General features: G+C 45.7%; 1 protein-coding gene across 2 annotated transcripts in view; it reads right to left on the bottom strand.

The window, feature by feature from the left end:
• Nucleotides 1-12,981, bottom strand: part of LOC144681065 (inactive tyrosine-protein kinase 7-like) — a 317,600-nt gene that overhangs the window by 109,463 nt on the left and 195,156 nt on the right. For both annotated transcript variants that reach the window (XM_078542773.1, XM_078542774.1), the window contains exon 5: nt 12,002-12,149. In XM_078542773.1, the coding sequence (XP_078398899.1) occupies nt 12,002-12,149 (148 nt within the window). The remainder of the gene's footprint in view (nt 1-12,001; nt 12,150-12,981) is intronic.

Genomic DNA, 12,981 nt, shown 5'->3' with positions numbered 1-12,981 from the left:
AAGACTTTGCTGCCAATTCTGTTCCTGGCTGAAAAAGGTGCAAGAGCCCCCCCAATTCTGACAGATATATCGAAAATCAATGATCCTAGCACTGAACATTGGAGAACACCACCGTCTACCTTCCTCCATTCTGAAAAATTACCATGACTCTGTCCTCAAGCCACTTTTTTAATCCAAACTGACACTGACCTTCCTGTTCCATGAGCCTCAATTTTATCAGCCTGTTATGTGGTACTTTGTCAAATGCTTTCTTAAAATCCATGTGGACAACATCCATTGCATTACCTTCATCAAACTTCTCAGTTACATCATTAAAAAAAACAATTAGATCAGGCAATCGCGATTTGCCTTTTACAAATTCATAACACAAAATCAAAATACTGCAGATGCTGGAAATCTGAAATTCCCCAGCACAAGATACAGCAATGCCGCCTTCCTGGTTGGACCAAGAAGATAATGATCAAAGAAGTTCTCCAGAATACATTTCAGAAAACCCTCTCTTCCTTACCCTTTACTTATCATTATCCCAATCAATATTTGGGTCAGTGGGGGGAAGACGGTGGCATAGTGGTAATGTCACTGGACTAGTAATCCAGAGACCCAAGCTAATGCTCTGGAGACATGGGTTCAAATCTCACTACAGCAGCTGGTGGAATTTAAATTCAATCTTGAATGTAAAGCTAGTCTCAGTAATGGTGATCATGAAACTATCACTGATTATCATAAAAGACTCATCTGGTTCACTAATGTCCTTTAGGGAAGGAAATCTGTCATCCTTACCTGGTCTGGCCTTCATATGACCCCAGACCCACAGTAATGTGGTTGACTCCTTAACTGAAATTGCCAAGCAAGCCACTCAGTTCAAGGGTAGTTATGGATGGGCAACAAATGCTGGCCTTGCTAGCAACTCCCATGAAAGAATAAAGAAAAAAAAAAGTCCCCCAATATCACCTCTCTATAGTTCTTGCACATCTCCAATTTCCCTGCACATTTCTCCCTCCCTTTCTAACTACTGGAAAGCCCATGGAATACAGCCAAAAGCATGACCATCCCTTTTCTGCTTCTCAGCTCTAACCAAATGGATTCTGTCCTTGCCCCCTCCAGGGCATCCTCTTTCTAACACTACAATGCCTTCCCCCAGCAGTACCTTCACCCCACTTTGCACTTTTTTCCAAACAATTTGTATCCCTGAATATTGAAAATCCCAATCTTCACCATTTTAAGCCACATTTCTGTCATTGTCACGACACTATACTTCCACGTGGTTATTGCTTGTAGCTCACCAATCTTATTCACCACACTGTTTATATGCCTGCCCTTGTATTCCTTATAATCTTTAGTGTGCTCCTATCTAATATGGTACTACTTCCCTCGCTAGTACTACTATTCAATGCACATACTTATTTATGCACCCGATTCCTCTTTTCTACTTCTATATTCTGACACCCATACCACTGCCAATTTAGTTTAAACCTTCCCCAACCACACGCTAGTCCCAGTCCTGTGGAGATACAACCCATCCCTTTTGAATAGGTGGCTCCTGCTCCAGAGCTGGTCCCAATGCCCAAAACATTTGAAACCCTAACAAGTGCACCATTCCTCAAGCCACGCTTTGATCCTCTTTATCTTCCTATTTTTACTGTAGCTAGCTTGTGGCACTAGGAATAATCCAGAGAGGTCCTACTTTTTAACGTTCTCCTTAGCTCCTCAATACTTGCCAAAGGACCTCAATACCTGCCTTCCCTATGTCATTGGTACCGATGTGTGCCACAACTTCTGGCTCACTCCCATGCCCCTGCAGGATATTCTGCACCATCTCCATGATATCCCTTACCTGGCATCACAAAAGCGGAACTATGATGGTTACAGAAACACCTGTCTACCTGTCTGTCCCCCTAACTATACAATCTCCTATAATAACTGCATTTCTACTCTTTGTTCTTCCTGCTGTGCAGTCCCTTGCCATTGGTGTCATGGGCATGGACTCCACTTCAAGGTCTCATCACTCACTGCAGTCTCCAATGTTAAGTATCGGTTTGAGAGTGACACACACCCTGGAGATGCCTGCACTTCCTACTTTTCTAGATGGCTACCCAGCTACCATCCTGAACTTTCTCAGACTAGTGGGTAACCCTTTCTTGGAAAGTACAATAGATGAAACTTTCATGTTCCCTGACGCTCTGCAGTGACTCCAGACGCCCCTCAAGCTTGGAAATCCTGAGCTTTGGTTCAAATAGCTGGAGACACTTCCTAAACACATGATCCCCAAGACACGTGGTGTCCTTAAATTCCCACATGGCACAGGAATTTCAAGCAACAGGTCTCAGTTGCCCATCCATGGTCTAAAAAATTCCCTCAATCTAGCACCTTGTTTAAATAATTAATTTCAAGTAATGCCTCCAGACCTGCTCTGTGCTAATACTCTTACTAATTCACTTAATGTTACACTTACCGTGATCACTGCTCTCTCTCAAGCTTGCTTTCTGACTCCCGGTCGCCACTATTAACTATAGGTCTCAGGCTCTGTTTTCCCTCAGGTTCGCTTGCACCGACTCCCCATGGTCAGTCACTCTCCAACTCCCAGGCATCGGGTTAATCTGAGGTTCTCTGGCGCTGTTCTCAGAGCTCTAAAACTGCTCAAGCCATTTCTTTTACTTGTGCACTCTGACACTAGGCCCAAGTCTTCTCCTGGGCTAGGAAAACTGATTTAAAAGCCAAAGTGATGGGCTCTCAGAATCTGATCCAGAATACAAAAGCCATCTATTTATTACCAAAAGGATGTATGCCGTAAAATTAGAAAATGCAGCCAACATCCTGTAGGAACACTAAAAGATAAACATTCTTTATCCTTCCTTTTATTGAAATCACAGCAGCAGGGGTTCTTCTGGTTTGTTCACCTCCATTAGCAAGGCTGTGTCAAGCAACCATCTTCAACATTATCTCTTTGGTCACACAGTACATTGACAGGCTTATGATGTGTGAACATCTTTAGTCAAAGAAGAGTGAAGGTGAATGATTGACCAGAAGTACTGGGAAGGCAGTCATTATTGTCAATTCCTCATAAAAGGGTTCAGCAAAGTCTTCTTAAGAATAGAAACAAGTTTTGGGAAAGCCGTTTCCTAATTAACACATGCTTCTTAGCTGAACACCACAATAGTATAGGATTTGAGCCCTGTCCTCCCCCACAAAGGCAGCATCCAAACACTAATCTCAAAACAATGGTACAAGCCGGTTTTCATCTGTAAAGTACTTAAATACTTTAAATTACCATGGGATCAGTCCAAACAATTTCTTCAGTTCTCCACTGGGATCAGATTGCATCTACATTGTAAGCTTGCCTAAGTTGCATGAATATTTCTGTTTTGCAATCTGACAAATTGCCAATGTGAAAATATCTAATAGCTTGATTTCTGGCAGTCTGGAATGGGAAGTAACCACCGACTTCTTCATGGCAACCCACCTTAAATCCCTCTCCTTTGTCTCTGCTACCCTCACCTTCAACAAGTATGAAGAGCTGATGGACTTCGTCATCACAGTTGAGGCCATGTGATCAGCTACCTCTGCCACCTCCCTCCCGTCCTCAAACCACTGGGCTGAACTTCCTCCAAGGCTCTCCACCCCCATCCTAGCCCTGAACTTGTATCCTTGCAAACTACAGCCCCATCTCCATCCTCCCTTTTCTCTCCAAAGTCCTTCAACATGTTGTCACCTCCCAAAGTTGTGCCCATCTTGCCCAGAATGCCAAGTTTGGATTCCTCCAATCAGGTTTCCTCTCATGACATAATATTAAAATGGCACTTATCAAGTCACTAGTGACATCCTGAGTTACTGTGAAAAAGGCAAATTACCTTTGGTCATCCTTTTCAACCTACATGAAGCCTCTGACAGTTGATCATGCCATCCTTCTCCACTTTCGCTCAGCTGGATGGGGTTGCTGTTACCTGGTTTCATTCCTATCTATCTAATCGTAACCGGAGGTCCACTTGTAATGGCTTCTCTCCTGGCTCCTGCACGGTTGCCTCTGGTATACCCAAGGATCTATCCTTGGTCCCCTCTTATTTCTCATTCACATGCTACCCTTTAGAGACATAAGAGGATAAGTCAGATTCCACATGTACGCTGACGACACCCAACTTCCATTTAGGATTTTAGTGAGCCAGGAAAGAGATTGAAAATGAAGGCCTCCAAGACATTAATCTTGGGATTACTCTCAGTACCATTTACTGGTGAGCATAGAAATAGGAGGATTGAACAAATGAACACATGGCTGAAGAAATGATGTAGGAGGGAGGGCAATAGATTTATGGGGCATTGTGAGCGGTTCTGGGGCAGGTGGGAAGTGTACAAGGAGCATGGCTTACACCTTAGTAGGACTGGGACAAACATCCTTGCAGGGAGTTTTGCTAGTGCTGTTGGGGAGGGTTTAAACTTGCCTGTCGGGGGAATGGGAACCTGAGAGGGAATTTGGATAGGAGAAAAACAAAGCTGGTAATGTGAAGTAGAAAAGTAGTGAAAAAGCAGAAGGCAGCAGAAACAAATGCCAGCATGAAACAGTCAAAATACGGAGTGCTAAAAAGGCAGAATTAAAGATCATCCTATCTGAATGCACGCAACATTTGCAACAAAGTAGATGAACTGATGGCACAAATAGAAGTAAACAGGTATAAGATCAGGAAGAGAAGTGCGAGAGGAGTCGGGAGTTGAAAAGGAGCGCGAGAGCAGTTGGGAAATGAAAAGGAGCTGGGAGAGCAGAGGTGACTGAAGGAGTTCAGTGAGGAGGGCACAAGGTGATCCTTTGAGTACCGTGAGTACAGTCGGGTAAGTATTTACTACTTTTATCGCTAATAGTTTTTAAGGTCTTATTTTGTGGTTCATCGTTTGTAAGGGCTATATTCTGTAACAACAAGGAGCAGGGAAGAAAGGCTCTAAAGTAATTGATATTATTTGATATTGAGTATCTTCCAAAAGGTTTAACTTAATTTAAAGGGGTAAGTCATGGCAGGAGAGTTCAAAGCCGTGGTTTGCTCCTCCTGCTCTATGTGGGAAGCCAGGAACATTTCCAGTGCCTGGGGCCAGTGTGCGTGCGGGAAGTGTCTCCAGCAGCAGCTCCTGGGCGCCCGGGTTTCGGAGCTGTAGCAGTGACTGGGGACACTGTGGAGCATCTGCGAAGCGGAGAGTATCGTGGATAGCACGTATAGAGAGGTGGTCACACCGCAGGCTATAAGTCCACAGGCAGGAAGGGAATGGGTGGCCACCAGGCAGAGCAAGAGGACTAGGCAGGCAGTGCAGGAATCTCCTGTGGCTATTCCCCTGCAAAACAGATATACCACTTTGGATACCATTGAGGGGAGTGGCCTCTCAGGAGAAAGCAGCAACAGCCAAATTCATTGCACCACAGTTGGCTCTGCTGCACAGGGGAGGAGTAAAAAGTGTGGGAATGCAATAGTTATAGGGGATTCAATTGTAAGGGGAATAGATAGGCGTTTCTGTGGCCGCAAACGAGACTCCAGGATGGTATGTTGCCTCCCTGGTGCTAGGGTCAAGGATGTCTCAGAGCTGCTGAAGGACATTCTGAAGGCAGGGGGGGGGAGAAACAGCCAGTGGTCGTGGTACACGTTGGTACAAACGACATAGGTTAAAAAAAAAAGGATAAAAAAAATGGTCCTATAAGCAGAATATAGGGAGTTAGGAAGTAAGTTGAAAAATAGGACCTCAAAGGTAGTGATCTCAGGATTACTACCAGTGCCACGTGCTAGTCAGAGTAGAAATAGCAGGATATATCAGATGACTACTTGGCTGAAGAGATGGTGTGAGGGGGAGGGTTTCAGATTCCTGGGACATTGGGACTGATTCTGGGGGAGGTGGGACCAGTACAAACTGGATGGGTTACACTTGGGCAGGACCGGGACTGATGTCCTAGGGGGAATATTTGCTTGAGTGGTTGGGGAGAGTTTAAACTAAAATGGCAGGGAGGTGGGAACCTATGCAAGGAGTCAGGGGAGGGGGAATCAAGGACAAGAACAAAAGACAGAAAGGGGAATAAGGAAAAGTGATAGGCAGAGAAATCAAGGGCAAGAATCAAACAGGGCCTCAGTGAAAAATAGTGGGAACGGGTCAAGTAATGTTAAAAAGACAAGCCTTAAGGCTTTGTGCCTTAACGCGAGGAGCATTCGCCATAAAATGGATGAATTAACCGCGCAAATAGATGTCAACAGGTATGATATAGTTGGGATTACGGAGACATGGCTGCAGGGATGGGAACTGAACATCCAGGGGTATTCAGTATTTAGGAAGGACAGACAAAAAGGAAAAGGCGGTGGAGTTGCATTGCTGGTTAAAGAGGAAATTAACGTGATAGTGAGGAAAGATATTAGCTCCGACGATATGGAATCTGCATGGGTCTTTTTCTGAATGGCAGGCAGTGACTGGTGGGGTACCACAGGGATCAGTGCTGGGACCCCAATAAATATTAATGATTTAGATGAAGGAATTAAATGTTAAAAAAGTTTTGGTCCCCTTATGTAAGGAAAGGTACACTGGCATTGGAGGCAGTCCAGAGAAGGTTCACTAGGTTGATCCTGGGTATGGAGAGATTTTGTTATGAGGAGAGGTTGAGTAGGTTGGGCCTGTACCCATTGGAGTTTAGAAGAATGAGAGGCAACCTTATTGAAACATATAAGATTCTTAGGGGGCTTGACAGCATAGATGCTGAGAGGTTGCTTCCCCTTGTGGGAGAGACTAGGACCAGAAGGCATAATATTATAGTAAGGGGTTGCCCATTTAAGACAGACATGAGGAGGAATTTCTTCTCTCAGAGGGTAGTAAATCTTTACCGCAGAGGGCTGTAGAGGCTGGGTCGTTAAGTATATTCAAGGCCGAGATAGACAGATTTTTAATCAGTAATAGAATCAAGGCCTTTGGGGAAAAGGCAGGAAAGTGGAGTTGAGGATTATTAGGTCAGTCACGATCTCATTGAATGGCGGACCAGACTCAATGGGCCTAATGGCCTACTTCTGCTCCTACGTCTTTTGGTCTTATGACGCAACTGAAGATGGTTGGGCTGACGACACTACCTCGAGGAACTCCTGCAGTGATGTCCTGGAGCTAAGATGACTGACCTCCAACAACCACAACCATCTTCTTTTGTGCTAGATATGATTTAAACTGTGGAGAGTTTTCCCCGATTCCCATTGACTACAATAGTGCTAGGGCTCCTTGATGCCACACCTGGTCAAATGCGGCCTTGATGTCAAGGGCAGTCACTCTCACCTCACCTCTGAAGTTCAGCTCTTTTGTCCATGTTTGAACCAGACTAGGACCAGAAGGCATAATATTATAGTAAGGGGTTGCTGAGGTCAGGAGCTGAGTGGCCCTGGTGGAACCCAAACTGGGCATCAGTGAGCAGGTTTTTGCTAAGCAAGTGCCACTGATAGCACTGTTGGTGGCCCCTTCCACTACTTTACTGATGATCAAGAGTGGGCTGATGGGGGGTAATTGGCCGAGTTGGATTTGTCCTGCTTTGTTTGTTCAGGAAATACCTGGGCAATTTTTCACATAGCTGGGTAGATGTCAGTGTTGTAACTGTACTGGAACAGCTTGGCTTCGCACGTGGCAAGTTCTAGAGCTCAAGTCTTCAGTACTACTGCCAGAATATTGTCAAGGCCTATAGCCATTGCACTATCCAGTGCCTTCAGCCGTTTCTTGATATCACGTGGAGTGAATTGAATTGGCTGAAGACTGGCATCTGTGATGCTGGGGACCTCCCGAGGAGGCAAAGATAGATCATCCACTCGGCACTTCCGGCTGAAGATTTTTGCAAATGCTCCAGCCTTATCTTTTGCACTGATGTGCTGGGCTCTCCATCATTGAGGGTGGGGATATTTGTGGAACCTCCTCCTCTAGAGAGTTGTTTAATTGTCCACCACCATTCATGACTGGGTGTGGCAGGACTGCAGAGCTTAGATCTGATCCGTTGGCACACAGAAGGCAAAGACACCAGAGAAGAGAGCGACTGAGGCACCTGGCTGGGCAGAAGGAGCAGCACCTTAAGATAGAAGGGGCAGCTGGGGCTCCCACGCATGCCATTGAAGAACCGCAGCAAGCTGCTGCTGGTCAGCACCTAGCTAGGCCCAGGGTCTATAGGCAGTGCTTGTCATTCCTGCAGATGACGGAGAATTGTACTCTAACACAATCTAACCTCATGGCCTGGCATATCCCTCACTCTACCATTACCATCAAACCAGGGGATCAACCCTAGTTCATGAAGTTTCATGGCATCATAGCAAGGAAACCTCATGCTGATTACCACGTACCGCCCTCCCTCAGCTGATGAATCAGTGCTCCTCCATGTTGAACACCACTTGGAGAAAGCACTGAGGGTGCCAAGGACGCAGAATATACTCTGGGTGGGGGACTTCAATGTCCATCACCAAGGGTGGCTCGGTAGCACCACTACTGATCAAACTGGCCGAGTCCTAAAGGATATAGCTGCTAGACTGCGTCTGCAACAGGTTGAGGGAACCAACAAGAGGGAAATACTTGACCTCATCCTCACCAACCTGCCTGCCGCGGATACATCTGTCCATGACTGTATCGGTAGGAGTGACCATCGCACAATCGTTGTGGAGACGAAGTCTCATTTTCATATTGCAGTGAGGAGACATCACAGGTCTTCACACAACTTACATCTGACTCCTGTCTGGCTGATGGCACCTTGCTTGGGTTCTGTGTACAGGGTCATATCATGGAGATGCAGCAGGGAAACTAACTTCTCCTGATCCTACAGCATCCTTAGCGAGCTGAACCCTTCAGGACCACCGGACACAGATGCTGATGAGATGGGGTCCAGCCAAACCTCAAAGGGTGCTAGGAGCACATAGAGAGAATGATGAAACTCTGTGCCACCGGCCCAGTGCATTCTGGCAGCAATGATAGGCCCCATCGAGGTTCAGGCATGACTGATATATCCAGTCACAGTGAAGGCATACCATCAGTGCGCTGGGAAGGTTGCACAAGGCACATTAAGGAGGCCCTGGACTGAGACACCTGCTTTTATCTTGAGCAGGGACCAAGGTTTCACATCTCAGCGACACAAACACTACTCATCAGAACAAAAAGCCATAGGCAAGGAGACGTTCTTGGGAGTTTATTAAGGAAGTGAACATTATGTACAAGTGATTAACACTCATGCGCAGGCTATGCAACTACATTTCTTAACCTTCCTAATACTGCTGCTACGTCGTGGTACTCCCCTGACATCCACAGCAGAGGTGGAGGCAGTCTGTTGACTGCTACGCCCTGTGATGACCTTGTCATGCGTCTTCTGGAGGGCCTAGACCTGTAGGGCCCCGGCCTGCTTTCGGGGTCCTGCTGCGTGGTAGTGGCATCCTCCTCAGCCTGTGGAGCTGGCCACAGGAAGGGGGGACTTAGATGGGCTGGACACTCCCGGAGTCACCTGGATGGATGGCCCCGAGGCGTGCACTTGCTGATCCTCCTTCCTCTGGGTGTCCGAGGGCCCCATTTGACTCCTCGAAAGATGGAGTGAGATCGAGCCACCCTGCACCCCTCTCACGTCAGCGATGGAGTTCAGCCCGCGCAGCAGCGCAGGACCGGTGTCCTGGACCAAGGTCTGCATGGTGGCCGCCATCCTACCAGTGTTGACCTCAGTGCGTTGGCATGCTGGCACTATCACCTCAGACTGCAGGCAGACAGACTCCTCCATCATGCCTTGCAATCTGAGGAGTGCAACGGACATCCCTTTCTGATGTTCCCGAGCTTGTCTTTGCAGCTCCAGCCATCGAGGTATGACCCAGCCCAGAGGCTCATCATCTGACTCTCACTCAGCAGATTTCTGGTCACCAGCAGTCCTCCAAGTGCCAGAAACCTGGGCTTGGTTCAGCATCGCCAACCAAGTGAGGATCCGTCAGCACAGGAAAGGCCCAGGCCTTCGCCAGCCAGCTGGATGACTATTTTCAAAGTCCGTGAAGACCTTGATTTCAGGCATTCCTCCACCAGTCTGTGACCTCTACCTTTTCTTAGGTGCCAGCTTGCCCTGCATGAATAGAGATGGAGTGAGTATAAGCAGGGTGCCTGCCAGGCCAGATGATAAGTATGCCTGGCATGTGTGGATAATGAGTGGTGCCATGAACAGGATGAGGGCAATGAAGGTGTGTGAGAGAGAATGAATGGTGATGTCCCTTGAACTGGCAGTGAGTGAGATCCCTGTGGATGTGAGATGGGTTTGAGAGTGAGAGTGTTGAAAGTGATGAGAAGAGTGACTTACCCTGTTGTAATGGAGATCATTCATCCTCTTTCGACACTGGGTGGCTGTCTTCTTTGCAGGGCGTTGGCACTGACCACGACTGTCACCACCACCTCCCATGCTGGATTTGTCACCTTGCTTGCTGGCCTTCACCCACAGCCGGTGTAGAGGACATCGCAGTGGGCCTTCACTGTGTTCAGTAGATACTGGAAGGAAGTGTCGGTAAATCTGGGTGCAGCATGTTTCCTCCCTTTGGCAGCCATGACTTTGCAGCAGCTTCCTATCCCTTAAAGAGTGCTAGCTCTTTGCAGGGGCAGCCTTTAAATATGGCACCCGGTTTACTGAAGGCCTGATGTGACGGCAGGGTGGGCGAATGAGAGGATGCCATGCCAGCGACCTAACGTGTTTCCGGGAATGTACGATTAATGAGGTGGGAACGGGACAATGCAGCGTGAAAAGCCGCCACTGCGGCCAGCGAGTAAAATGTCCTTTTTCCCGCCCCCTACCGCACTTAGTGCAAATCTGTGATGATTAAGCCCAAGGGGTCCATCATTTAAGACCGAGATGAGGAGGGATTTCTTCTCTCAGTGTTTCATTAAACTTTGGAATTCTCTTCCCCAGAGAGCAGTGGAGGCTGCGTCATTGAATATTCTAAAGGCTGAGTTTGATAGATTTTTCATCTACAAGGTCAACAATTATTGGAGGAAAGCAGGAAAGTGGTTAAAGCCACAATCAGATCAGCCATGATCTTATTAAATGGTGAAGCAGGCTCCAGGTGGTCAAATGGCCTACTAATGCTCCTACTTCTTACGTATTGCTCTTATGCAAGACTCCAATCAATGGGCAAAAACACACATTTGTCCATCCTTTCTGACTTGGCACAAATCTTTAAAAAGGAAACATCATTGCATTTTGTAACTGTAATAGGTGAATTTTTATTTTATTCCTTTTTCACTCTTTGGGTTCAGTCCTTATAAACAGCTGCCTCAAATATTCAGATTTATAGCCTGCATCAAGATCATGTAATTACTAGGTCTTCCATTCTTGACTGCTTTGTTCAAGATGACAGGCTGGGTTTAAATGAAATTTCTTTTAATCATGCAAGACTCAAGGCTAGACCTCATAGGAGTGACTCAATTATGTAATTTGTGGGACTGACCAAAGAATAAGCTCCAAGATCACAATTACTTTTGATAGCTTAACCAGCTGGCTCAGTTGGCAAATGTGTTTCCTGATGTGGTACTGAAGTCTACAGATCAGGAGGAGATGAGATTAGATCGATATAAGCAGCCTCATATGGGACAGTGATAGGATTATTCAATTGTCTTAAGCGCACTGTTTAAGCTGACACACAGGATAGCTATTGACATCAGGTACTGGTTGGGCAGCCAGTAACATTGGAACAGTCACCAGTAAAAAGCAATAACTTAACATGTTTGAAGCATTTGCTGATATCAGTTGTAAATTTGCCTTTCATCTCTACCCTGCTTCAAGGTCCACATATGAATTTGTCATTGCTTGCAGAACTTATTAACATCAGCTGCAAATTTCCCTTTCATCTCTTTGAACCTTTCAAGGACAGGAAGAAAGGAAACAGGTGAGAAAAAGACAGAATGCATCATGGTCCATGATGCTGAATGTGTTTCCGAGTGAACGTACACTTAGCACCACCAAGTGTAGTTAATAATCAACATGCTGCTCGTTATATTCAAATCATTGCTCTATATACCAAGCACTTACCGTGATGAGTTATTGATGGTGGAATTATCAAATGACCATTCCTGTTTCGGGGGAGGTGTAGCTGTGAACTGACAGTGAAACATGGCATCTTCCTTCTTATTGACAATCTGGTCCTGAGGTCGGATTATAGGTTGTGGAAAACTGGCATCTATAAAACAGTGACAAATAAAACTCAAATTATACTATCAAACACAACTTGGTCATCTTTACGAATTCACTTATATGGTTCACAGGGAAAAAAAAACCTGATTTCTCCCCTCCTCAGCATCAGTATATTTACCTTGCATGAAAACTTAGCTGGTTGCAAGAATAAGAGGTGAGAATACAGTCTAAATGAGCATAAAGGAACAATGAAATTTAGGGATCCAGGTACATGTGGCGTGAAAATTTTGCTCACAGTTGCCACCCAAAAATCTAATAAGATGCAGAATGTAATTGTGAGAAGCATAGAATGCCAACACTCTTGCAGACAGACAGATACTAGTCAGACTTCATTTGGAATAACGTGTTCAGTTTTGGAATAAAATACCAGCTTTGAAGAGGGTTCAGCAACAATTCACTAGAATTATACCCGGGAAGAAGTGACTTAACTGGAGGAAAATCTGGAAAAAATAGGGCAGCATGAGGAGGATCAAATGGTGCTCTGATTGAGGCATTTAGCACAAATAAAGGATAATGGATAGATAATTCAGAACAGATAATTCTGAACAGAACATAAAGTTAGCAATAAAGCAAAGATAAATTCAAGTTCACACAGAGAAAGCTGAATGTAATGTCCTATGCCATCACAGTGGCAGAATCAATTGGATGTTTAAAAGGGAGGTGAAACATGGGTACGAATAATAATGTAGAGGGGGCAGAAAATTGGAATTAAACATTTATATGATGACAGACTGCTGTCCTGGAGCCAAAGGTTTCTTGCCCCCACATCCTATGTTGTCAATTTTTGAACTTCTTTTGTTTTCATGTGCAAGTAATGA

Source organism: Cetorhinus maximus, chromosome 5, assembly GCF_964194155.1.
Source record: "Cetorhinus maximus chromosome 5, sCetMax3.hap1.1, whole genome shotgun sequence".
Taxonomy (NCBI): domain Eukaryota; kingdom Metazoa; phylum Chordata; class Chondrichthyes; order Lamniformes; family Cetorhinidae; genus Cetorhinus; species Cetorhinus maximus.
Note: the sequence above shows the minus strand (reverse complement) of the source record. Positions and strands in the feature narration are given on the sequence as shown.